Source organism: Haliotis rubra, unplaced genomic scaffold (genome assembly GCF_003918875.1).
Source record: "Haliotis rubra isolate DU_JTF1 unplaced genomic scaffold, ASM391887v1 Scf14, whole genome shotgun sequence".
In the NCBI taxonomy this organism is placed as follows: Eukaryota; Metazoa; Mollusca; class Gastropoda; order Lepetellida; family Haliotidae; genus Haliotis; species Haliotis rubra.
Genome location: NW_025765336.1, coordinates 3773537 through 3801090, shown reverse-complemented (window position 1 = coordinate 3801090; position 27554 = coordinate 3773537). Strand labels below are relative to the sequence as shown.

Below are 27554 nucleotides of genomic sequence, written 5' to 3'. Positions count from 1 at the left end.
GACGTCGAGCTTGACCTCAAGCTGGTGGTGCTGCTTTGTGCTCTGGAGATAAGAACGGATGTCTGATAGGTCATCTGGCTCTATACCCGGCCAATTTTGTTTGTTTATTATTACACTCACCAAGTTTCCAGCTATATGACGGCAATCCGTAAGTATTCGTATCGGAACCAGATAACCCAGTGATTAATATCATGAGCATCGATCTACGCTATTGGAATTCGATGAATCAACTAAGTCAGCCAGCTTGGCCAGCTATTCCCGCCAGTTGCCTTTTACAACAAATATGGACTTCAGAAGACCAATTCCAACCAGTAAAAGTTAGATCGCTATCACCATGTATGGTAGTCTCTGTCACAATCCCCGAAACACATTGTCTTCCATTCCGCCCAGCCCTTTCTGCAATGCTTAAGTCCTTCATGAAGCACGTCTAGATTTCCTCAGCCAAAGCCCTTCATGAAGCAACTCAAGATCTCCACAACCAAAGCCCTTCGTGAAGCAAGTCCAGACTTCCTCAGCCAAAGCCCTTCATGAAGCAAGTCTAGATTTCCTCAGCCAAAGCCCTTCATGAAGCAAGTCTAGATTTCCTCAGCCAAAGCCCTTCATGAAGCAAGTCTAGATTTCCTCAGCCAAAGCCTTCATGAAGCAAGTCTAGATTTCCCAGCCAAAGACCTTCATGAAGCAAGTCTAGATTTCCCCAGCCAAAGCACTTCATGAAGCAAGTCTAGATTTCCCCAGCCAAAAGACTTCATGAAGCAAGTCTAGATTTCCTCAGCCAAAGCCCTTCATGAAGCAAGTCTAGATTTCCTCAGCCAAAGCCCTTCATGAAGCAAGTCTAGATCGCATCTTTTTCTGGATCTCTCATCTCACTTGGGCTCCTTTGTAATTTACGTCGTCATATGAGCGAAATATTCTCAAGCACGACGCTAAACCCACTTTCACGTCACCTCACCTCCTTTGTAATTTAGATAAATATATTTTCTTTAATCAAAATTATATATATTCAGAGACTTAATCTACATGGATGAATACACAGTGCCTTTCATGAACGTTATATTTGGGGTTACACTTGCTAAGTAAAGTACAAAATCTGGTACTGATTAGGTTCGAGTTCCACGGGGTATTCGGACCCACACTCTCAAAGTGAAGTGTTTTATATTGTATTGTCTTATTTAATTGGAATGTTTTAGCTTTGTTCGCTTCATGAAGCATATCTCTAGATTTCTCAGCCAAAGCCCTTCATGAAGCAGGTTTTCAAGATCTCCAAACTATTTTCCAAAAGCCCTTCGTGAAGCAAGTCCAGACTTCCTCAGCCAAAGCCCTTCATGGTATGGTCTAGATTTCCTCAGCCAAAGCCCTTCATGAAGTTAAGTCCAGACTTCACTCAGCCAAAGCCCTTTCATGAAGCAAGTCTAGATTTCCTCAGCCAAAGCACTTCATGAAGCAAGTCTAGATTTCCCCAGCCAAAGACTTCATGAAGCAAGTCTAGATTTCCTCAACCAAAGCCCTTCATGAAGCAGCCAGTCTAGATTTCCTCAGCCAAAGCCCTTCATGAAGCAAGTCTAGATCGCATCTTTTCTGGATCTCTCATCTCACTTGGGCTCCTTTGTAATTTACGTCGTCATATGAGCGAAATATTCTCAAGCACGACGCTAAACCCACTTTCACGTCACCTCACCTCCTTTGTAATTTAGATAAATATATTTTCTTTAATCAAAATTATATATATTCAGAGACTTAATCTACATGGATGAATACACAGTGCCTTTCATGAACGTTATATTTGGGGTTACACTTGCTAAGTAAAGTACAAAATCTGGTACTGATTAGGTTCGAGTTCCACGGGGTATTCGGAGGTTCGGGTTCCACGGGGTATTCGGACCCACACTCTCAAAGTGAAGTGTTTTATATTGTATTGTCTTATTTAATTGGAATTTTTTAGCTTTGTTCGCTAGTTTTATATTATATCTGTGATTATCTAGTATTTTTACTGTCCGTCGTCGACAGGTTTTAATCTTTAAACTATTTTTACTTTTTATTGTATAAATTGTTTTCGTCACGGTATGGCTGAGATATTGCCGATGTGACGTTAAATATTAACTCCTCACTTCAGTCCTTCATGAAGCACCTTTCCTCAGAAGCAACTCAAGATCTCCACAACCAAAGCCCTTCATGAAGCAAGTCCAGACTTCCTCAGCCAAAGCCCTTCATGAAGCAAGTCTAGATTTCCTCAGCCAAAGCCCTTCATGAAGCAAGTCCAGACTTCCTCAGCCAAAGCCCTTCATGAAGCAAGTCCAGACTTCCTCAGCCAAAGCCCTTCATGAAGCAAGTCTAGATTTCCCCAGCCAAAGCACTTCATGAAGCAAAGTAAAGCACAAAATCTGGTACTGATTAGGTTCGAGTTCCACGGGGTATTCGGAGGTTCGGGTTCCACGGGGTATTCGGACCCACACTCTCAAAGTGAAGTGTTTTATATTGTATTGTCTTAATCTACTCACTCTTTCTGTAAAATATGATCATTTCAGAGACTAGTTGTTAGTCTAGGATAGGGGCGGTGGGGTAGCCTAATGGTTAAAGCGTTCGCTCGTCACGCCAAAGACCCGGGTTCGAATCCCCACATGGGTATAGTGTGTGAAGCCCATTTCTGGTGTCCCCCGCCGTGATGTTGCTGTAATATTGCTAAAAGCGGGGTAAAACCAAACTCAGTCAGTCAGTCAGTAGTCTAGGATATCCCGCTCAGTCACACTATACCGACTTCGAGCACATTCGTCCTCGGTATATGCCGACTAAGCGTTAGTCTACGACTAAACCACGGAGTGTTCGACGAAAATGGAAGTCGGACAACTGGTTGTCTAATCACGTACCTTGTGTACCCCACTGACAAGGGTAGCTGGCACGGTTCCCGTTGCCGACAGCCATAAATAAATATACAACGTCTGTAAGAAAGTTCTGAACTGCAACAAACACTGTATGTCGGACTACTCTCTGATTTGTGTCCAATTATTAACACTGTTTAGTGCAGCCCCATTTAGTACGTGATCTAGAATACTAGTTTGTTTCTTTGGTGATCGGTTATGGGAAAATAGAAAATGTTTGTTTTAAAAATATTCCAGCAATATTACGGGTGAATCCATGTGTGGCGTCCATCCAGGGTCTTTGGCGTGACGAGCGAAAACTTTATCCACAAGGCTACGCGACCGCCCCTTTTTGAAGTGAGTGAGTGAGTGAGTGAGTGTAGTTTTACGCCGCACTCAGCAATATTCCAGCTTTATGGCGGCGGTCTGTAAATAATCTGGACCAGACAATCCAGTGATCAACAGACTGAGCATCGATCTGCGCAATTGGGAACCGATAACATGTGTCAACCAAGTCAGCGAGCCTGACCACCCGATCCCGTTAGTCGCCTCTTACGACAAGCATAATCGTCTTTTGTGGCAAGCATGGGTTGCTGAAGACCTATTCTACCCCGGATCTTCACGGGTCCCCTTTTTGAAGTTGAGGCTACAGTCTAGAAGTGTTACCGTGATACAGTAAGTTGGGTTTAACGCCACTTTCAGCAATATTCCAGCAACATCACTGCTGGGGGCCACCAGAAATGTACTTCACACATTGTTCCCATGTGGGGAATCGAACCCGGGTCTTCAGCATGATAAGCGAACGCTATAACCTCTAGGGTACCCCACCGCCCTATTACAGCCTTGATTACAAGATCGCGATGTTAATTTATTTAGTTCCAGTATACTTATACACTGAAAATGGCATAATCGGCAATCATAATATACATCATATGTTTAACGCAATCCGCATCGAAAACGAAAACCCGACGAATATATTCAACAAGATTCGTAGATAGACCTCAAAATGGGAGACACTATTTCTGTACCTTGACAATGTATCCAGTCACCTAGTCACATCTAGATGACCTACATATGAAATTGATTTGTGCGGACACACGTATTCCGTCGTTCAAAACAATGCATATGGTAATGCAAGGACGGTGCAACAGCACTCTATGTTTAACAAAACAAAATCACTTCTTGTCTTCTCTAATGAGTGATAGTTGTTGTGCAACTTCTCGAAAACATTGTCAGCTGGTGACTCATTCACTGTTATTGGGCGAAGGCCGAAAATAGGACAAATAAATTAACCGAATTCATACTGCATAGTAAGCAGGCTTCAGCTTCGCTCTGTTAAACGTCACGTTTACATAACCCGCACAAACAGTCCAACGTGATGAATAATGTTTTAGCTTTCCCGTGACCATCGTTCATACAGACCCATAAATCAAAACATCATGTTCATTGAAAACAGGATAGAGCACTGACCACAGACATCCTGTCAGTTTGTTCTTGTGATAAGCGGATAGCCACCTTAAAGTCACGAACGTTTTTTGATCGAGTTGTCCATATATCACTTGCATGCATTGAAAATAAATAAATAACAAGTTTAAAGCGACAAAAAATGAAACCGGATATGAGACTTGTGTTTTTTTAGTTCATGGTGCTTGCTTTACACAGTTTGTTAAGATGCTTTACACATTCCATTATCTATTTTTGATTCTTCAATGCATTTTCAGTCTGGGATCTTCGGTTTTGGCAATTGTACAATCCTTAAAGCTTCGAGCTATGTGAACTTAAAGTACACAAACTATGTTTGATAAAGTACAAAACTATATTTTCGTTGATATTATAGCTTTTTGCGTACAGTTCGCGTAGATACTCTGAATTACTTGCAATTGGTCAACAGTGTGGATCGTTCTTGACAATACGTTTCGCTGTAAACATTCTGAAAATAATTACCGTCACAAAATTCTTGTTATATTTTGTGATGACCCCCAAGACCTTCCATAATGTTTTCATGACCCTTTAGTTAAAGACAAAATACATAAGCACTTTATATTTTATCAAATATGTCAATTTTTCTCACGACATTATGTGTTACCATTTGTCTTTTGACCATTCCATAGAGCTCTTATAGTAAAAGCTTATATTCCTGCAAACATGTCCCAAACAAGTGTACTATTTTGAACAAATGCCAAAGTCGACACCCTTAACGCTGACAACATGCCAATGCTACCATTTAGCTATATTGTGTGTTCATTTTATCAACACACATATGAACGCAAAGGTACCCAAACATCTTGCTAAAAACTCACAAATGATCTGAAATTGTAAATATTACAAACAATATTCCTTCTTGGGCCGTAATCGGAGCATCATTGTAGCCCTACGTCAATAATACGAAACAGGAAAATGTCATATCTTTAACAATAAAACATAATTGCAAACGCCTGTTTTTATCAACGATGCGTTTCCCGACCCAAGTACATTTCGGTCAGTTGAAATTAATCCTGACCTCCAAAGAGACTTGTTTACGTCCCAGGCAGCTCTCGTGGCGTGACTGCCTGTTGCGCACCGCGCCAAGATGGCACTGTTACGCAAACCATCCCGCGTCACCTAACTCGGGTCGAACTGTAGATGAGGTCAGGTCGAAGTTCGACAAATTTGATTGGTTGATTTCTCGGTTAGCGTTAGTTTCTGGTCCAAGGGCTTTCCTATAATAAATGAACATGTCAAGCTACGTAACCGATATGTTTCGTCTGCTCGGTAAGGGGAACGCTCGCGATCTAAATATATATCCTGAATTCGGTTGAACAATAGGTTTGTAATGGGATCCTTGCCGGTTCTGGAATACCACCTTATCGCACAGCTTCACGAGCAGACAAGTGTCCTCTTTTTAAAAGAAGAGTTTGCAAATGCATTATGCCAAAAGAAACGATTTTACATATTTTAATTGACGCGAGCTGTACGACGATCGTAAAATTGCAACTTGATTTTATTTACTTCATATGCCGCAATAGTGACTGCAGATATTAATTATTAACAGTTTTGCAAACTATATTCATTTTTATTCACTTCAAGATATGTTCTTTTGGTACATTGGTTTATAAGTATGCGTTAAGATTATGGAAAAGAACGTTTCATTTAGTTTAACATACGCGTTATTTCTTTAGGAGCTATTGGCATGTTACTTCGTTTCGATTAATGGGGGCGGTGGGGTAGCCTAGTGGTTAAAGCGTTGGCTCGTCACGCCGAAGACCTGGGTTCGATTCCCCACATGGGCACAATGTGTTAAGCCCATTTCTGGTGTCCCCCGCGGTGATATTGCTGGAATATTGCTAAAAGCGGCGTAAAACTAAACTCAGTCAGTCAGTCGATTAATGAATATCATGACCTTCATATGTAGACGAACAGACACACGTACACACACGTACAAAGGGCGGTGGGGTAGCCTGGTGGTTAAAGCGTTCGTTCGTCGCGCCGGAGGTCCGGGTTCGATTCCCAACATGGGTACAATGTGTGAAGCCCTTTTCTGTGCCCCCGCCGTGATATTGCTGGAATATTGCTAAAGCGGCGTAAAACCCAAGTCACTCACACACACACACGTACACACATGCACGCAAGTACGTATATTAAAATGTATATTATAATTTCTCTAGCAAGTATTCTTTTCATGATTTCAATCGAAAACATGTTTTTCACCATATAAATAAATCTCTTCATTCCATGATCGATATTTGTATCTGTAGAATAGATACTATCAGTTCCGGATTTGTAACGAATGTATAGCATCTATAACCACCTTCCTCACGGCAGCGCTAAAGAACACCAACATCACAGGCTACACCAGAAATAGAGACAAGATGGGATATAATGTCTGTTTACCGAGATAAACACTACCCCGAGTTAGAAGAACACTCGAGGCTTGATAGCGATACCTATAAACACGCTTGTTTATCAGTGTCAAGTGAAATCGACATATGGCACGAGGAGCTGAACTGCCCCGAGTATAACGCTATTTTCGTAGGGTTGTTATTTAACATTACGCGCACCCTTAACCGAATTGTGTCTACTACCTACCTGTAAATTATACACCTGTTAGCTGCCTTGACAGCATTTGTGGCCTTCACTGTTGAAGAGACTCTCTGCGTGGGGTTTGTAGTCTTTGTTATAAAGTGTTTTGTAAAATTCTCAAGTTGAAAAAAATGTTTGAAAATGTCCAGGGTGAAATTTGATCTGAAACGTTGAAGTTGTGTTTTGATATAGATACAACAATATTCTTAAAGAAACCTGACTATTTTATTTTTTGTTACTCAGATAATGTTTATTTCGAGGCAGAATTTTCAGTTCATCAGGATTTACCATTTGTTTAAGGAGCACCCTGAAGAGTTGGTCTTTGGGTGGGCGGGACGGACAGGGATCGGTATGTAGGCGTGAGCGCATGTGCATGCGTGCGAGTGCGTATGTTCGTGCATGCGTTGTTTGTATGTGCGTCACACAGGAGAAATATTTTTTCCAGCATTTTTGAGAACAGATTATTTTAAGACATTGTTTCTCGCCCCCCTTGACTCTACGTGTCATTATCAAACGACGTGCCCGGACTGAAACCCCGTTTTACAATGGCTCTGATCTGACCGAGAAAGCCACAACTATGTCGGGAGTTGGACTGATCGTGTCTGTGGTTTCCTGTGAACACTAGCTGCGTAATAAGTCTGCTAGCCTTGCTCCAAGGCTGTACTGAAAGCTGAGCCCATGGATGTATAGTAATTCAATCCTTTAGAGAGGCAAGTCTAGATAGTCTAATGGCGCCAGGCTGCTAGAGGAATATTTATATTTTTTTTGAAATTATCATTTAAACTATAAATTATTACCTTAGAGACGTGCAAGTCTTTAAGTCTGCCTGCGTCCGTCTAACCGCCTGAAATCTACATCAGCTATCTGAGCCAGCCTCAAAACCAGACAGGCCGTATATAAACAACACTAACCAGCCCTGCCGCAAGATAACGGGACATTGATAAACCCAAACGAGAATGCCTCCCGTGTTATGTACAGCCCGAGGGTCCTGACTCCTGAGATTGTAAGGTGATGGAGTTGTGGTGAGGATATTCCTGTTCCATGGCGCCGGTCTGTAAATAATCCAGTCTGGACCAGACAACCCAGTGATCAACAGCATGAGCATCGATCTACGGAATAAAATGACATGTGTCAACCAACCTTAAGTCAGCGAGCCTGACCACCCGATCCCGTTAGTCGCCTCTCAGGACAAGCATGGTTTCCTGAAGACCAATTCTTACCCTGATAGTCAGGTCCAGTTTTCCAGTGCTCGACGGTTTATAATATTCTTATTTCTACCTACTTGTGTTCAAATTTCATACTGTTTAATGCAATAATTTTCTTCGATTTTCCTCCATATATTATCAAACCATATTACTCGACGATTTGCCAGACCATTTATGGTCCAAATTACTCCTATAAACCATAAAGTTACAAGCATGTACAAAACGCATGTGTTCGAGCAAAACCATGGATATAACTGAACTTAGACGAGACGAAGTTGAATGAACGCAAAACAAATTTAAAATTCCTGTTCGATCAACAGATGCAGCAGTGCAATTAACACACACGTCAGTTAAAGTTATTGTGACAAGAGAGAGTATTTTTATATGACATCGTACGCTGTTTGCTTGCCTCACTGGTTTAATGGCAATACATTTATGATCAATTACCAGAATAATTTGTTCGTGTACAAAAATACACCGCCAACACACGACCTTTCATAATAATATCACACTGCATATAACCTTGATAATTTTTTCATGTTTTTTTGGCAAGTTTACGTTTAAAAGCAAATCATTACATGGCACATTAGATCTACTTACGCCGCCTCTGGTTAAACGTAACATCGTCTTCTTAGCTAACCTTACTACAAGGCTGTGCGGAATGCTGAGCCCATGGATGTATATATAGTATAGTATGACCAGAAATTATTGAGAATTTCAGGAATATGTTTAATTGAATTTCTAGTATAAACAACCTTGACCAGCTACCAAGTGCTTGGTTTCATTCAAGAGAGACAACTCCGTTAATCCTTTTTCATTAGTTTGTGAAGAGTTATCCCCCTTTGCTTACCTGCTCGCAGACGACATTTTCAGTGATCCTCAGTATGGATGATTTAGAGAAGAGGAAGTTGATTTTAGAGTATTATAACAAGGACATCAGATCAGCTAAAGTGATTTCAAGTAGAACAGGCATCCCTTTGTCCACTGTTTATCGTGTTTTGAAAAATATTGCAAATGGATAAGGCATTGAGCATCAGGGAGGCGCAGGTAGGCCCAGAAAATTGACTGTCGGTTAAAGGAGGCGGCTTGGTATTCTTGTTTCTAAAAACAAACGAAGGAGTTTAGAAAAGTTAAGGCTGGATATGATTGATAGAGGAATTGTGGCTGTCTGTAAGGAGACAATTAGAACTGAGCTGCTTGCAATGGGTTGGCAGAAAAGTCGAGGAATTCCATCACACCTGAACAAAAGGAGCGAAGGTTGAACTGGTGCTTACAGCATAGAAATTTTAACTGGGGCAGTGTGATATTCTCAGATGAAAGTTCTGTGTGGCTGCTTCCTGATACACTGAAATTCTGGACCAAACAAACTGAACAACCTTTGTATCAGCGCCCAAAGTACAGTCCGAAATTTAACGTGTGGGGTGGCATATCTGTGTTAGGGGCAACGCCCCTCTGTGTATTTGAAGGGAATTTGAACAGTGAGCGGTACACAGATATTCCCGAGGAACATTTACTTCCATCTGCTCACGTGTTCTATGAAAATTTTGGATTTTCCAGCAGGACAACGACCCAAAACATCGTTCAAAGCATTCACAGGCCTGGTTTCGGACCCAAAATATGACATTTTAGACAGAAATGGGCTTCACACATTGTACCCATGTACGGAATCGAACCCAGGTCTTTGGCGTGACACAACGGTACAAAAATATGTATTGAAACGCTGCACTCACGAAATACAGAAGTTGTCCATAAATTTTGTCTAAACTGATGTCTGTATGTTGTTACACGAATTAATCCAGCCGTCATCATGATATATCGAATTTGGATCCCTTGATCACAAATACATGATACAGGTGGATCCCAAACTGATAATTATTACGCCATAGCAACAGTAGAAACACAACGTTGCCAGCATAATCACTTGCGTTATAACGAGGTATGTATATATCTTGCCGCGATCCTTCCAGGGCAAAGTCCGGTCGTGAAATGTATGCTAAAGATAGGCGGGTACAGGAAGGTTAATCTTTTACCGGAGAACTAACGATCTATAACAGCCCTCGCCGACTTGAAACGGAAAGCATCAGACATTTAGTCACGTTTTCTTAGAATACTGACATCAAATATTTCTTAACTGCGTAAACGTTGTTACTTATACAAAGGACGCTGGCAATATTTACGTATATTTTATATATTAATATATGTATACAGTATTTTCTGATTTAATTTCTGAAACTGGAATGTGCCGACTTTCTGTGATTGCAGATTGACGGTATTACGGAACTTTGTTTCGAAAAGAACCGTGTACTTTGCTTTCCTATGGAACTCGTGTGTGTACACGTGCGGCAATCACTGAGTGTCTCCCAGAGATGAATATACAAAAAATAATCCGACTCAAATCTAGAATGATTTGTCAACTCAAGACTGACCCAGCCCTGAAACTGAACACTATTTTGGACTCAATATGGATTATTTTTGATATTTTGAAGACACGTTTGAAGAGGAACTGCATTTCTTGGATTGTAAAATTTGTCAAAGCGTATATTGGCATCTCCCTGAAGCACAGGCGGTCTGGATTTGTACGAGTGTCGAATGCTCCCAAACTGGTTAAATGCATGTCTGTGTAAAGTACGTTGTAAATGCACAAAAAGATTAATGGTCTGATTTTATATCTTGCAACACGTAAGCTACACAATATTTGTGACTTGTAGTGAGTGAATCTAGTTTTACGTCGCCTTTTAGCAACATTCCAGCAATATCACGACGGGGGACGTCCATGTGGGGAATCGAACACGGGTCTTCGGCGTGGCGAGGGAACGCCTTAACCACTAGGCTACCCCACCTCTCCCTGTGACTTGTAAGCCACAACAAAAACATTTGCAAAATATTTATTTTGTTTTTTTGTTAATAATACCGTAGCACCTGATGTGTACATCAATTTATGTACTTCTGTACGCTGTTGAACTTTACCTTTACTTACGCACGTACGCACGCACACACACTTAATAATTGTAAGATGTTTTAATGATAATCCATTTTTTACACTGTAAATTGATGTAGTATTTAAAAGGCATTTATTCCCTTCCTAGCATATATTCGTGGACTAGGACACCATAGCATATTTCTCTGTCTGGTAGCTCCAGACAGTTAATGGGAATGACATACGTCGAAAAAATGCGCCTCCAGATCCTAAAGTCACTGTATGTCTCGCCCCTCCATGCTTTCCACGCCGTACAGAGGCACAGCAGGGTTGTACATTACCTGTGACCCACTAAACCACTCACGTGGTTTATGTAAGAAACGGGGCTGTGTAGCGAGAGACATTTTCTTTATATTGTCGTTGCACATTTAATTCGGTTAGTATGGCACGCCGTGTCCCTGTGGGAACACCTGTCCTGAACATATAATGGACAATTTTATTCCGAAAGAGACCACGACTTGTATTGATATTGATGATAATAAAATGCCGGGCGCCTTAACAGCTTGCTGAACTTGTATGAGGTCTCGTTATAAAGCTTGTCTGGTTTTTCTCCAAGGTCGATCGCTTTTATGGTAAAACCGTGAACTGAGGACAAATGAAATGGTACTCACGTTATTATGCGATGAGGTGAAACAGGTTTAATGTCGCGTACAAGATTAAAATGCTTAAACTGCAGTGTGCGTCTGTGCGTGCGTGCGCGTGAGTGTGTGTGTGTGTGTGTGTGTGTGTGTGTGTGTACTATTTCGGATCAATACTGTTTTTCTATATTATCTTTTCTTTGTTCGATTTTACAATTAAGATTAAATCATGGAACTATGTTTAGTGAGTGAGTTTAGTTTTACGCCGCACTCAGCAATATTCCAGCTATATAGCGGCGGTCTGTAAATAATCGAGTCTGGACCAGACAATCCAGTGATCAACAGCATGAGCATCGATCTGCGCAATTGGGAACCGATGACATGTGTCAACCAAGTCAGCGAGCCTGACCACCCGATCCCGTTAGTCGCCTCTTACGACAAGCATGGGTTACTAATGTTCATTCTAACCCGGACGTTCATGGGTCGAACTTTGTTTAGGGATCACTATCAAATACTTGTGATTAAAGGTGAGCTGTCCTGTCAGCTGTCCTGTCCAACTGACCATTGGAGAGTTGAAGTCATCCCCAAAAAGTCTTTCGTTACTGTTCATACATATATCTCTAAATGAGGCGGTCTCACCTGACAGTTTTATTTCTAGCTCAGGTAGGTAAAATCAGAAATATTTGATGGCCATTGAACATTATCGCATCATCAATACACCTGAATCCCAAGTTTAACGTCAAGTTCAAATTATATTTATACATTTTTAACTTCGCTAGCCCGAAAACAACCATCCTAAATCACAGGATTAAAGAAACAGGGCAACAAGAAGAGGGCCACAATTTGTGCCCTTGGGAATGTATATCTTGCCTAAATGTCTCGTCCCAAATCTGGTTGGACCACAGAAATGGGCCGAACACATTGTTTCAATGAGGAGACTCGAACCCGGGTGAGCGGCGAGACGAGCGAGCACTTTAACCACTATGCTACCCGGCATCCGCCTTATCATGTATACGCCATGCATAGTTTCACCATTACAACAAACTGAAAAAAATGTTTGCTAAAGGCTCATATTTCAGCAATAATTAACATCGATTTCACCTTGAAAGGTACAGCACGACTCTAAATGAAAAACAACCTGTTTATCCGATACTCAAACAGGAGAATGAGTCATTTAACTATGATCACGTGAACATTTTTTCACATTCTTGTTTTATATGTATTTGAATCACTTCGTCAGTCAAAAACAATATATCAATAGACAAATTCCAGACAAACCCATCATGCCAGGTTATTTGAAATGACACCTGTGTCTTGTGACAAGGCCATGCCGGATAAAGAAAAAGCACGTTCTGCACGTGCAAGTTATATAGCCAAATAAACAAAATCCCGTGCAAGTCGTGTGCAGCTGTCGAGTTTGTTTTGCACGAAACTAATAACAGGCCCGGTTGTTATTGATCTGTTTGAACAGGACGCTGAGTGAATGCAATTATGGATGGTGTCAGTCGATTTTAATGTTTTGACCAGGAAATCAACATGTTGATATTTACAGTAATCGCTTAGTATTGACCAACATGTTGTTGTTTTCAAACTGACCTCAATTTGTAACGAATTCGTCCATTTTTTATAATTTCTGTTACTGCAAGTTTCACATGTAACGAACATTCTTGTACGTTACACAACACACCTGTTGAGTGAAAAACAAGGTTGAAGAAAAGGTCGTACACCTGTTCACTGGGTATTCGGCGTGTAACAGTAAACACCGGTTAGCGAAACCACGAGCGTACGTGCTGAAGCTGGGCCGGGCATGTCGACAACAACGAGCTGGAATTCGGTCGGTTGTTACCAAAACATGTCCAGGAAACCGCAGTGAAGGAAGTTAAATTTTGTTTATTTAAACTGTGAATCAATTTATTTTGAATGGTAATATGGCAGATATGATAGTATTAAGCGAACATGACGTGTGACGTGAAGTCGTGGGAGATGGTCATGCTATCAACCACCGCAATGTACTCGTTGCGCGTGCGCCGGTCTTGGTGTGATACCTTCTGGACAGATGAAGTGAAAAAGAATTTCAAGAAGCGTTCAAATGTGTTGTATTAGTCTCACGCATTATTTTTTCTACAGCCAAACCCTCCCTGAGATGCGTTTTCAATTCAAACGAGAGAGAGAGAGAGAGAGAGAGAGAGAGAGAGAGAGAGAGAGAGAGAGAGGAGATAGAGAGAGAGAAAGAGACAGGAGAGACAGAGAGGAGGAGAGAGAGAGAGAGAGAGAGAGAGAGAGAGAGAGAGAGAGAGAGAGAGAGAGAGAGAGAGAGACGTTCATAGTTCTATCCCACTGTTATACCACTTTAACATGGATATCCCATGGTCCGTCATACAGACCCTGAAGCAAATATGTCCAAGATGGCGCAAGTCTAAAAATGGCTACTGAAAATGAAGAAAGTCTCAGGGCTTCTATGAACTTTTCTTTCTGTAAAATATATCTCCTCCCCGTCTTCTCTCTTCTCCTCCTTGGCAACTGGTAAGGCCTGAAGTTGACCTAACTCTGACAAAGTTTAAGAAATCTGAGACTGATGAATTGCAATATGAACAAGAATATAATCAATAAAAAAATAAATATAAAACATACAAATCCTTATTTACAGATGTGTCCAAGGATGGTAGCGCGGTGGCGTGTGCCACTGTCATTGGATCCCGAACAATCTCTTCTCGAATACCAAACAACGGCTCTATTTTCACAGCAGAAGCTAACGCCATATTAACAGCTCGTAAATATATTAATAAACACCGTAAATATAAACAATACATAATCTTTTCCGATTCTCTTTCGTGTCTTCAGGCTATTAAAAATATTTCTTGTAAACATCGACTTTTATTAGAAATTGTTGAATTGTATAATGAGCTTGCAACTGGCCAATGCGACATCGTCTTTTGTTGCTTACCCAGCCACGTTGGCATTTCTGGGAATACAATGGCTGATCTTGCTGCCAAGGCAGCACTCAATAAATCTGTGACACCACTTCTCATTCCATACTCTGATTACAAAGCTAGCATTAGAACCTACATCCGTGATCTGATGCAGAAGAAGTGGGGCACCCAAGTAGGTATCAATAAATTACATGAAATAAAACCCTATATCGGTTACACTTACTTGGGTTGTCAGTCCAGATTTGAAGAGGTCATCATGCGGCGATGTCGTATTGGCCACACAAGATATACTCATGCATACCTATTGAAAGGTGAGGATCCTCCGTTTTGTATCCCTTGTGATGAGAGAACCACGGTCAAGCATGTCCTGCTTGACTGTGTTGAATTCTCCAACATAAGGGATAAATATTTAGTTAATTATCATTAAATCATTGATTTTTTAAAAGAGATAGATTTGTTAAATGAATTTTGATATATGTTTTGTAAATAGATAAAGTTTTATAATTGGTAGTTCAGATTATCATCTTAGATTGTTAGTGGCTGTATCCTCAAAGGGGTTGAAGCAGCGTAATATTATTGTCCTCCCGAGAGGGTACGTAAGTCCCCAAAACTTTCAAAGTAAACTTTTCACGTACCAAGTGTTTAAACGTAGTATTTTTGTTCTTTTAGATTTCGGCTAAATTATCCTACAATCGCCAGCGGCTGAAGGGATGGTGTAAATCCAGCTTGGCTCCATGCAGGTAGCGAAAGTAATGTAAGTCCCCATGGTTCCTAGTATGGTGATCTACCTTCAGTTGTTGGCGATCTATAGCCCGTGTTTTATATTGTATTGTCTTCTTTAATTGGAATGTTTTAGCTTTGTTCGCTAGTTTTATATTATATCTGTGATTATCTAGTATTTTTACTGTCCATCGTCGACAGGTTTTAATCTTTAAAATATTTTCACTTTTTATTGTATAAATTGTTTTCGTCACGGTATGGCTGAGATATTGCCGATGTGACGTTAAATATTAACTCACTCACTCACTCTCTCTTCTGTAAAATATGTTCATTTCAGAGACTAGTTGTTAGTCTAGGATATCCCGCTCAGTCACACTATACCGACTTCGAGCACATTCGTCCTCGGTGTATGCCCTCAATGCCTATCGTTAAGTATGGAGTCAGTACCTCAGGAAATAAGATCTCAATCACGGAGAATAGGTAGAAAAGTAGGTCCCCAGACTTTCTACCCAGCCAATAGTCTGTCTCACTGTCCCTGAACCACATTATTTTCCCTACTGCTTCGCCCTCCCTTCAGTGCTAAAGTCTAGATTTCCCCAGGTTCAGGAATCTCCCAACTCACTGGGGCTCCTTTTCAATTTAAATGGGTTTATTTGTTACTGTCAAAATTTTATATATTCAGGGACTAAGCGTTAGTCTACCCAACCTACTCCCACAGACTCTCCCCGCGCCACCAAAACGACCGCATTCTCGGACGCGAAGCTTTATCCAATTCCAGCACAAAGACCCACTTGTTCTCCAAGCAATGGATGTTCGCAAGAGGCAGCATACGCTCTGTCCGACCTTGAACAGAAAGAGATTCATTTGAAAGGTCGCTGAGTCGTTCCCCTCTTCCAGACTGGCACCATCTGCCCTCAGATATCATTCACAAAACCCTGTCTAACTATATAGGAAATCTACCCAAGAAATTGCTGATCATATCAATACGATACTGATCATAGATACACACCCATTGAAACATTAAGGGCAATATCGTCATAACCCTATGAATAATCTCATCATGGCCAGGTAGATGAGTGAGTGAGTGAGTGAGTGAGTGAGGTGAACGCCGCTTTGAGCAATCTTCCATTTAAACACGGCGTTTAAGTTGAATGTGGGAGAAAACTCCGAAGTAAGGCCACAGACGTTTCCTCCTTTGGTGACACCCATAAACACCGGTGCGGTTTTGACAAAACTAGAAACGTATTCGCGACGAACCAGGATTCGAACCCACATTCGTACGTTTGTGCCGTGCCAAAGGTAATGTGATTACTCACGATAAGCACATAAGAGTGAGTTTTACGCTGCTTTTGGAAATATTCCAGCAAAATCACGGCAAGGGATACCAGAAATGGCCTTTGAACATTTCACCTATATGGGGAATCGAACCCAGGTCTTCGGCGTGACGAGCGAACGCTTTAACCACTAGGCTACCCTACCGCCCTCAATGACATTTACTTGTCAGCCGCAAAAACTGAACACCAGACGCGATGGACGTGTTGGGCGCATTACGCTTTCACAGACGTAACTGTCTCTGCGGCGTAACTGCTACTGACGCAATGCTTACGTCAGTCACTAATGGACTTCACAGCCACTAGAAGTAGATTATATCAAATTTTTGCCACCGCGGACTGTTTGAAGAAAACAACATAGGTGAAACAAGTTTCTCCCTTCTCCCTCAGATCGATGCTGATGATGTGTGTTGTTTACCACCGCACTCAGCAATATTTCAGCTATATGGCGGCGGTCTGTAAATAACCGAGTCTGGACCAGACAATCCAATGATCAACAGCATGAACATCGATCTACGCAATTGGGGTATACGATGACATGTGTCAACCAAGTCAGCGAGCCTGACAACCCGACCCCGTTAGTCTTACGACAAGCATGGGTTGCTGAAGATCAATTCTGACCCGGATCTTCACGAGTACAAGCTCATGATATTAACCACTGGATTCTATGGTCCAGACATGACGTCATACTGATTGTAAATTGCCAATGCGGCTTTATGCAACATGCACACAAACAAAATCACAGTTGCTGTGGTAACCTTATTCCTGTGCTCCTCAACAGAAATGAGTTTTCTGCTGAATGTTAAACGTTATAACTGGCGTGTTTATAAATATATGTGACGGACAGTATTTCTTTTCATTCTACAGCTTTTGATATTTCCTTATCAACGCTGTGTTTATAGGTTTTGAAATAATCTCTCGGGAAAGGTCGAAACCCTGAGATATGCTCAGATCGCTATATGCCTGACTTCGCCATTTTTATCGTTGCCGGCTTGGCCTTGGAATCCACAGAACTTTCCAAAGGATGTTTGTCTGTTGTTTAACGCCGTACTCAGCAATATTCCAGCTATATGGCGGTGGTCTGTAAATAATCGAGTCTGGACTAGACAATCCTGTGATCAACACCGTGAACATCGACCTACGCAATTTTTATCCACAGAGCGAGCCTGACCACCCGATCCCGTTAGTCGCCTCGTACGACAAACATGGGTTGCTGAAGACCAATTCTAACCCGGATCTTCACGGATCCCAAAGTCTATACGTCTAGTGCAGATCTGTGTAAAACAACTAAAGCTTATAGTTCGTTGATGATGGCGGTCGTGTTGTAGCTTACGGGGGACAAGAGTGACGTCTCACAATAACAAATACAAATTTACTGCGTCAAAGGATTAATCAACGAGTAAAAATGTATGATATTTTACACGGATTCTCTGCATCATGAAATAAATGACATCAATAAAAGAAAATTTCGTTAAAAAATTAATGATTCATTTTTCATTTTATAATACGGCTGGGATAACTCTTTGTCAACAACACAAACAAACTGGTGTGTAGGCAGAGCTTGTGCATGTACCGGCATTATGGAACTTACAACAACCTTCCAATAGCGTTTCGTGGTAACTCAAGGCAACACGAGTTGCCTCCCTTGCCCTCAAAAAGTCAAAAGTCACCCAAGCGGACGTAAAATATTCTATGTGTGCGCGTGTGTGTGTGTGTGTGTGTGTGTGTGAGAGAGAGAGAGAGAGAGAGAGAGAGAGAGAGAGAGAGAGAGAGAGAGAGAGAGAGAGAGAGAGAGAGAGAGAGAGAGAGAGAGAGAGAGAGAGAGAGAGAGAGAGAGATACTTGCCGTCAGTGTACAACTACGCGCATCCAGACAACTCACCGAGCAATATTCCAGCAATATCACGGCGGGGTCACCAGGAATGGGTTTCACACATTACACCCATGCGGGGAATCGAACCCGGGTCTTCGGCGTGACGAGCGAACGCTTTAACCGCTAGGCTAACCCACCGCCCCCTTGTCACACAAAAGGTGAGGTGAGGTGAGGTGAAATTGGGTTTAACGTCGTGCTTGAGAATATTTCGCTCATATGAGGACGTGCAGGCATGAATATGTGCGGCTGCTTGTACTAACCCAGACTTAAGCTGGGTTTATAGTGCTAGCCCACTGAGATACCATGCCGCAGTGAAGCATGAATACCCACTCAGACACATTATACTGACTCCGAGCCAATCAGTCCTTGTACCCATTAATGCCGAGCGCCAGGCAGGGACCAACAAGTACCATATTTTAACGTCTTTTGGTATGACGCGGTCGGGGATCGAACCCGCGACCTTCCGCCCTCCGGGCGGACGCTCTAACCACTACACCGTGGAGGTGGTCTTGTCACACAAGAGGTGAGGTGAGGTGAAATTGGGTTTTACGTCGTGCTTGAGAATATGTCGCTCATATGACGACGTGCATGCGTGTGTATGTGTATGTGCGGCTGCTTGTACTAGCCCAGACTGAAGCTGGTTTTATAGTGCTAGCCCATTGATGTACCATGCCGCAGTGAAGCATGAATACCCCACTCAGACACATTATACTGACTCCGAGCCGACCAGTCCTTGTTGTACCCATTAATGCCGAGCGCCAGGCAGGGACCACACAAGAACTACATCGAGTGGTGTTGGGTCTTAGGGGATGTTTCTCCGTTATTGGTAAGGCTTATCAGACCTGTTTTGGCCAATATTGGAAGCTTAACTATTGTAAAAGTGATTTTTATTGATTTTTAAACTTACTTTATTGTTTTTGTTGTTTGTTCTTGTTGGTTTCGGATTTATTTCTGGTAAATTCATTGCTTCAGTTTTGGAATGTACTGGTAAAAGAGGTTTTCAATATGGCAAAGACAGAAAACAGCTGTTTAATGAAGTTTATTTTTATACTGCATTTATATACCATGTGGTCATCGAGCCACAATCAGGTCGTCGGAAGTGATATCTCGAGGACAGTCGTTGCATGTCATGCCTTCTTTAGCCGTCTGTAACAAATGGCAGATCATCAACATCATCATCATCATCATCATCATCATCATCATCATCATCATCATCATCATCATCGTCATCATCATCATCATCATCGTCGTCGTCGTCATCATCATCGTCATCATCATCATCATCATCGTCGTCGTCGTCATCATCATCATCATCGTCATCATCGTCGTCAACCCCTTAATGATCTACCAATAATGTCCAAATGTACCCAGCGCTTCTTCTTCTTCTTCTTCTTCGAGAAGACCTTCAGCAACCCATGCATGTCGTAAGAGGCGACTAACGGGATCGATTGGTCAGGCTCGCTGACTTGGTTGACACATGTCATCGGTTCCCAATTGCGCAGGTCGATGCTCATGCTGTTGATCACTGGATTGTCTGGTCCAGACTCGATTATTTACACACCGCCGCCATATAGCTGGAATATTGCTGAGTGCGGCGTAAAACTAAAGTCACCCTCTCACTCCTGATGTAAATATATACATTTAATGAGCGAGTGAGCTGGAAAATATATCCTTTACTGCTTTTAACCATTTCCGAGACGTGACGTGGACATTGATGATTTGCAATTGAAGAAGATGTGAAACAATAACACTCTGGTCAGACTAGACAACATATTAATCAATAAGATAACCATGCGGTAAAATAAAATAAAATATGGATGTTATCGGTTTTAGCAAAATACGAATTTCATCATTTGGTCAGTAATGAATTGTTCCAAGTCTTCAGGGGATGCTAACCCGTAGGTTTGGGAGTTGGTTTGGTTCCCGTTGTGGATTGCGGGGCTGTGGTTGTTGGTCTCTGGGTCACGGTTGGTCGAGTTGCTTTGGGAATAACTGAAACATGAGATTAATATTGAGAAAGTGATGCTAACATTGCTTCAACATCGTGGCTTGAAACATAGAGCATAGACGAGTAACTGTCGGTGAAATGTAAGAGCTTTCCAACGAAAGTGAGAAAGCATTGATCAAAAGTTCAGGCAAATCTTAGATTTGATTTAACAAATACTGAAAAATGGTCCTAAAGACTTATTGCATAACGGAATAATGAAGTCTCCTTGTAATTTAACACTGAATACATTACATGGTGAAAAGAATACATGAACCCCCTTTGGTTTGGAACTTGGAAAACAGTCAGATGTAGGTGATGCTAACCCGTAGGTTTTGGAGTTGGTTTGGTTCCCGTTGTGGATTGCGGGGCTGTGGTTGTTGGTTTCTGGGTAACGGTTGGTCGAGCTGCTTTGGGAATAACTGAAACATGAGATTAATATTGAGTAAGTGATGCTAACATTGCTACAACATCGTGGCTTGAAACACAGAACATAGACGAGTAAGAGTCGGTGAAACGTAAGAGCATTACCCCGAAAGTGAGAAAGCATTTATCAAATTTAAGGAAAATCTCGGATTTGATCTAACTAACAGTGAAAGATGGTCCTGAAGACTTATTCACATTATGGAATAGAGAAGTCTCCTTGAAACGTAACAATGCCGACATTACTTGGAATATATCTGAATTCCCTTTGGCTTGGGACTGTATTGCCCACAGGGACGTCGTCAAGTCAGGATGTCATGTGTTACGAGAGTCAGTGAGTGAGTGAGCATGGTTCTACTCCACTTTCACCAATATTACAGCCATGATTGGCGTGGAATCCCCTAAACAAAACCATGCAACGTTCCTGTGGAGGGAAGCTAGGTGTTCTGTATGACGATCAAAAGTGCAAGCTCAAACTAATACACTATCATAGACGGCAATGAGTACTATATATATACTATCCCCAAAAAGAAACGCATGGGCTTTTTGTATTTTTAAAATCGATTAATTACCTTCTGTGTCAAACAGTGTTGATAACATGATTTTACACAATTGCACAAGTAGAGAATCGACTTTACCTGAAAAGGTTGGTTTTGATGTGATTGCTTACAAGAATTAAAAAGGCATCGCCACAACGCAACAGAAATCACCTCCCAGTTGAAATTGTGCAGCAAAGAGCATGCACTGTCTGGCTATCAAAATCTAGATTACTTTCGAAATCGGCATTCGTTTTGAAGGAGTTTCAAGGTCAAATCACTACGCCACGTCTTGACGCTGCGACACGGAACATCGTCATTGAAAGAATGCACGCTGGAGATTAACAATCTTCTGTTGCCAAGCGTCTGAATGTTAATCTGAGCACGATATCACGGCTTGCAGCTCGTTACAACCAAACAGGTATAACAAATGACCGTCCCGTACAGGCAGACCTCTATTCACCACTTCAGCCCAAGATCGGTACATCCGGGTACTACATTTGCGTGTTCCTACTGCCATGGGTGAAAGCACAGCAGCCAGGGTGCCCGGACTTCGGAGGATATCCGGTCAAACTGTACGGTACAGGTTGAGAGAGATTGGACTGAGAACCAGGAGACCCGACGTCGGGACCGTGCTACGTCGTCACCATCGCGCTCAACGTCTCCGTTATCTAAAATAATCCACTTGGTTATATAGACATTTCCTTCTTCTAAACTGATGTAAGATTTCATGCACTAAAGTCTATGTGTGGACGAGTTATACATGTTTGAATATACCACATTTTCGCGACAGATTTCTGGCCTATGCGTTTCATTTTTGGGATGGTATATTTTATGATGTTTGGTTGAAGTGACGTTTTCGTTTCTCTCCATGCGGACTACTTCAAGTGCAAAGGAGTTGTAATGTATGATTTCTCAAATTGTAGAACAAGGCTCTTTAGACAAAGCTGTGTTATAGTTATGACGGTTGCCAGGTAACGTAACTTATAGAAATTACGATGTCCTTAGCGCTAAGTTCGCTTTGTGTATGTGGCCCTGATCTTTGATAAAGGTGCCCTTACGATACCAGCCATGATACTTACCATCTGAAGAACAAGCACCTGTTGTCACGCTGAAATCATCGATCGCAATATCACCCGAGTAGCCAGCTCCAACGGTGCCCTCAAAGACAATTTGGTATGACGTGTTGCTTGACACAGTGCTGAGAGAGACCTTCGCCACTTTCCAAGAGTTACCTTGATTTCCTGTTGAAGAGTGAGTTTGGGGGACATCATTAGTTGGTGATGTGCCCCAAAGGTATCATAGGGAGGGCCTGTGGATAGCAAATGTTGCAAATCTGGGATTGAGGAAACAGATCCTGTCGTGACTAGGGAAATGTATCAGCATATCAACTCTTAAGTACCATGTGCCTTAGCTGACCTGAATAGTTTTCAAACAATACACACATGATGAAACATTTCATCCTTCGAAAGGTCGTCACAATCACTGGCACAGACTTGGGTTAGTCAAACACCTGGAGGGATGGTAAGGGGAATGCAAGAATTACAGATATTTTTACGTCTTACCTGACAAATGCCAAAGAGGAGAACCCCTGGCACCATTCCTCATGACATACACATTCAGACTACCAATGGAGATTCCATACATGTGGTACCAGAAGGTGAGGCATGATGGTGAAGTGGGTCCAGTTAATATGAAGGAGTTGAGTCGAGCAACATCACCAGGTCGTCTTGGTGCAGAGCTCTCAATGTACATGTAGTGACCTGAATCAAGAAATCGGTAAAGTGGAGTTATAAGAGTAAGGCTGGCAAGACTGAAACTGATGACGATGGTGATCACAATGATAATACGTGAATACACCCTGCTTCGAGGGTTACCTTGCTATCATATTAACCATTAGCTACTAATGTAACACACAATTGGGGGGCATGGTTGGCGAGCTGGATAAAGCGCCAGGCTAGTGATCCAGCGAGCATGAGTTGCCGGGATCGAGCCCACCTGTGACCGGGTGTAAAAACCTTGGAGTCAACTTTGTGTGCAGACTCTTTCAGTGTTGTCACAACCCCTAGTGTACAGTACACAACCCTGTGCACCTATAAGAACCCACGAATCCGTTGGTATATGACCAGATGGTGGCCACATGAATACGTGCAAACACCTAGTTGCGGGTATAGCAACGTGCAGTAAACTTGGACAAAATACTGTGACTATGTGTCCCAGTCCACCAAGCTGTGAATGGGTACCTCGTACGGATGGGAAAGCCGCAATAACTCGGTGCGCCTAGAGGCTGCAAGAGTTGTATGCTCCCCAGGGAGTAAAATGTGCCGTTGAGATTGACATCCAATGATCGAGGGAAAAACTACCAGCGCCTTGAGCATGCACTAGTGCGTGGATATGTGCGCTGTATAAATTTCCAATAATACAATAATTATGGCACTATCTGACTAGTGTATAAATGGTTGATAAGACAAACTAAGGACCACTGTAATTCAAGGTGCTGTGAATTGAATCTGGAAGAACGGAGGGGGTTCATACCTAATCTTGTACCATACGTGTGGTCACTGGAAGGTCCAGTGCCGAAGGAAGAGGTTGGCCCTTCATGCTTTGTCCAGTCGAAATCGTCTGAATGGTCTTGAGAGAATCCACATATGATATTATCCTCAAAGTTACATTTGTCAGCAGCTGGTTTTGACGAGGGGGCCACTGTTGTCCCTGCGTAAGATGAAGAATAGACTCGAGAGTGACAAACTATTTCAGCAGCATCTTGTGGCTGTTGTCTTGCATCGCTGGCTCAAAGTAAGCTAAGCATATCTATGAGAGATCCAAGTTTACCTGCTGATGGTAACTTATTCTGGATTATGTTTGTGAGGCCTAAACACACATGAGTGAAATAACCTTGAGAGCTATGTCACATCCTTTTTCAACTCTTACACACAAAAAAACGGGACGCTTCTTGTCTTTCATGATCTAAATACAGTGGGGAATGATATTTTCATGTCAGATATAGATTCGGATGTAACGGTCTAAAATTAGAAAAATATCAGTTTTCAGAGGTATTTGAAGCAAATCTAAAATCTCCTTAGATCTAATTCCTCACATATATTTGTCGAAATAATCATAGGCTTTCAATGATTGATTAAGAAATCCGGTGGTTAATTTCTGTGAGAGGAATGGAGAGGATGGAATCATTTCTTCCTGGTGATTGTCAAAGGGACACGAGACAGCATAGCATCAATGGTGACGCTCATTTAAATGTATACATTAGATGAGTTTGTGGGGTTTTTGCGAGGGCATATCTTTTGCTGCTTTCAGCCAGCAATGTTTAGCCATTTCCAAGCCTTGTCATGACAGGTGACATCACTGATGCACGATGGAAGAAGTACCCATGTAAAACAATCCCCCACACGTCTTCGTCTAGACAAGCCAACATTTTTAGCAATTGGCTACCCAAATGCCAAAATCAAATGAAATACCGATGTTATCGGTTTTTTCCAAAATTCGAACTACGGCGTTTGGTAACTACTGAATTGTGCAATAACGTCAGATATATGTGATGCTAACCCGTAGGTTTTGGAGTTGCTTTGGTTCCCGTTGTAGATTGTGGGGCTGTGCTTGTTGGTTTCTGGGTAACGGTTGGTCGAGCTGCATTGGGAGTCACTGAAACATGAGATTAATATTGAGTAAATGTGATGCTAACATTGCATAAAAAGCGTGGTTTGAAACATAGACGAGTAAGAGTTGGTGAAACGTTAGAGCATTACATTGAAAGTGAGAAGGCATTGATCAAAAGTTCAAGCAAATCTTAGATTCGATTTAGCAAATGGTGGAAAATGGTCCTAAACACTTATTTACATTGTGGATAGAGAAGTGTCCTTGGAAAATAACAATGCCTACATTACTTGGCTGCTTGGTTGATTAACACCGCACTAATCAATATTCAAGCTATATGGCGGCGGTTTATAAATAATCGAGTCTGGAACAGACAATCCAGTGATCAAAAGCATGAGCATCGACCTAGGCAACTGAGATAGGATGGCATCTGTCAATCAAAACAGCGAGAAGGAACACCCGATGCCGCCTCTTTCGACAAGCATGGGTTACTGAAGACCAAACCTGACTCGAATCTTCAAGGGTCACGTTACTTGGTGAAAATATAGCGGAACTCAACTTTCTCCAAGGGAACAACTTCAAGGGCAAAGGACTTTTGATGGATAATTTCTCCAAATTTCCTAAAAAGGTTCCATTTGACAAAGCTGTGTTACAGTCACCAGGCAACGCATTTTTTAGACGTTACTATTGACTTGGCTATAAGATCGCTTTGTGGAATGTGGCCCCGACCTTGGATAAAGGTGACCCTAAGATACTAGCCATGATACTTACCATCTGACGAACAAGCACCTGTTGTCACGCTGATATCATCGATCGCAATATCACCCGAGTAGCCAGCTCCAACGGTGCCCTCAAAGACAATTTGGTATATCGTGTTGCTTGACACAGTGTTGAGAGAGACCTCTGCGGCTTTCCAAGAGTTACCTTGATTTCCTGTTGAAGAGTGAGTATGGGTGACATCATTAATTGCCACTGATGTACCCCCTCATTTATGATAAGGAGGGACCAAGGATAGCAAATGTTGCAAATCTGGGATTGAGGAAGCAGATGTTTCGTGACTGGAGGACAACTCTTTAGTACCGTGTGTTTTAGATGATCTGTATAGTTTACCAACAACACACTAACGATGAAACATTTCATCCTTCCAAAGGCCACCACAATCACTGGCACCGACTTGACCTCTGGGTTAGTCAAACCCTCTGGAGGGATGGTGAAAAATATGCCAGATCTAGAGATTTTACTACGTCTTACCTGACAAATGCAAAATTAGAGATCCCTTGGCACCATTCCTCATGATATACACATTGAGAGCACCAATGGAGCTCCCATACATGTGGTACCAGAAGGTGAGGCATGTTGGTGAGATGGGTCCAGTTAATATGATGGAGTTCAGTCGAGCAACATCATTGGGTCGTCTGGGTTCAGAACTCTCAATGTACATGTAGTGACCTGAATCAAGACAGTGGTAAAAATGGGAATTATGATACTGAGGTTGACAAGATTGAAACTGGTGCTGGTTATGTGTAAATTAAAGCCAGTTTATGAGTTTTCAGGACTGACATTTACCATTAGCTACTACAGAGGCAATGCCAATTATGGCATCTATATAGTTTGTAAGACAAACATATCACCATTGAAATTCAAGGTGCTGTTACTTTTACACTGATGATTTGGCTCTAAAAACAGACATTGAGGAACCTAGAATTTGCAGCATTCCTGAAAGTACGGATGGGGGGTTCATACCCAACATTGTCCCATAAGTGTGGTCACTCGCGGGTCCAGTGCCAGTTGAACTAGTTGGCCCCTCATGCCTTGACCAGTCGAAATCGTCTGAAAGGTCTTGAGAGAATCCACATATGATGATATCCTCAAAGGTACATTTGTCAGCGGCTGGTTTTGATGAGGGGCCCAATGTTGTTCCTGTGTAAGATGAAGGATAGACTCGTGAGTGACAAACTATTTCAGCAGCATCTTGTGACTGGCTCAAAGTAAGATAAGCATGTCTGTGAAAGATCCAAGTTTAACTGCTGGTATGGTGATTTAGATATATGGTCTGGACTATGTAAGTGAGGCCTGAAACACACACGAGTGAAATAGTCGTGAGAGCGATGCCACGCCCCTTTCCAGCTCTTTCATCCCAAACTGGACGTTCTTGTCTTTCACGATCAAGGTACAGTGGGGAATGATATTTTCATGTAAGATATTGGATCTAATAGTCTAAGATTAGAAAATATACTGGACAAAATAAGTTAGGGATATTGGTATTTACATGATTGATATTTTACCAGTGTGTCAATGAATAAATAGATCATTATTCATAATTTCAAAATTTACATATATCCCTAACTATTTTTTGTCCAGTACATCAGTTTTCAAAGGCAACTGAGGTAAATCAAAATCTCTTTAAAACTGATTCCTAACATATAACATTGAAAATAAACGTAGACTAGAAATCCGATGGGTGATCTCTGTGAGAGG

The 27554-nt window shown here is 41.9% G+C and overlaps 1 protein-coding gene across 1 annotated transcript in view; it reads right to left on the bottom strand.

Moving 5' to 3' along the window:
- Window positions 1–19548: 19548 nt before the first annotated feature.
- The window catches only part of LOC124268801 (MAM and LDL-receptor class A domain-containing protein 1-like), a 31302-nt gene continuing 23296 nt past the window's right edge, over window positions 19549–27554 (bottom strand). Inside the window, exons 26-35 of the mRNA XM_046703823.1 lie at window positions 26820–27058; window positions 26328–26525; window positions 25848–26009; window positions 25029–25124; window positions 24003–24179; window positions 23033–23230; window positions 22550–22711; window positions 20835–20930; window positions 20421–20516; window positions 19549–19670 (exon numbers count right to left, since the gene is read on the bottom strand). Of these exons, the coding sequence (XP_046559779.1) occupies window positions 19663–19670; window positions 20421–20516; window positions 20835–20930; window positions 22550–22711; window positions 23033–23230; window positions 24003–24179; window positions 25029–25124; window positions 25848–26009; window positions 26328–26525; window positions 26820–27058 (1432 nt within the window). The 3' untranslated portion in view covers window positions 19549–19662. The remainder of the gene's footprint in view (window positions 19671–20420; window positions 20517–20834; window positions 20931–22549; window positions 22712–23032; window positions 23231–24002; window positions 24180–25028; window positions 25125–25847; window positions 26010–26327; window positions 26526–26819; window positions 27059–27554) is intronic.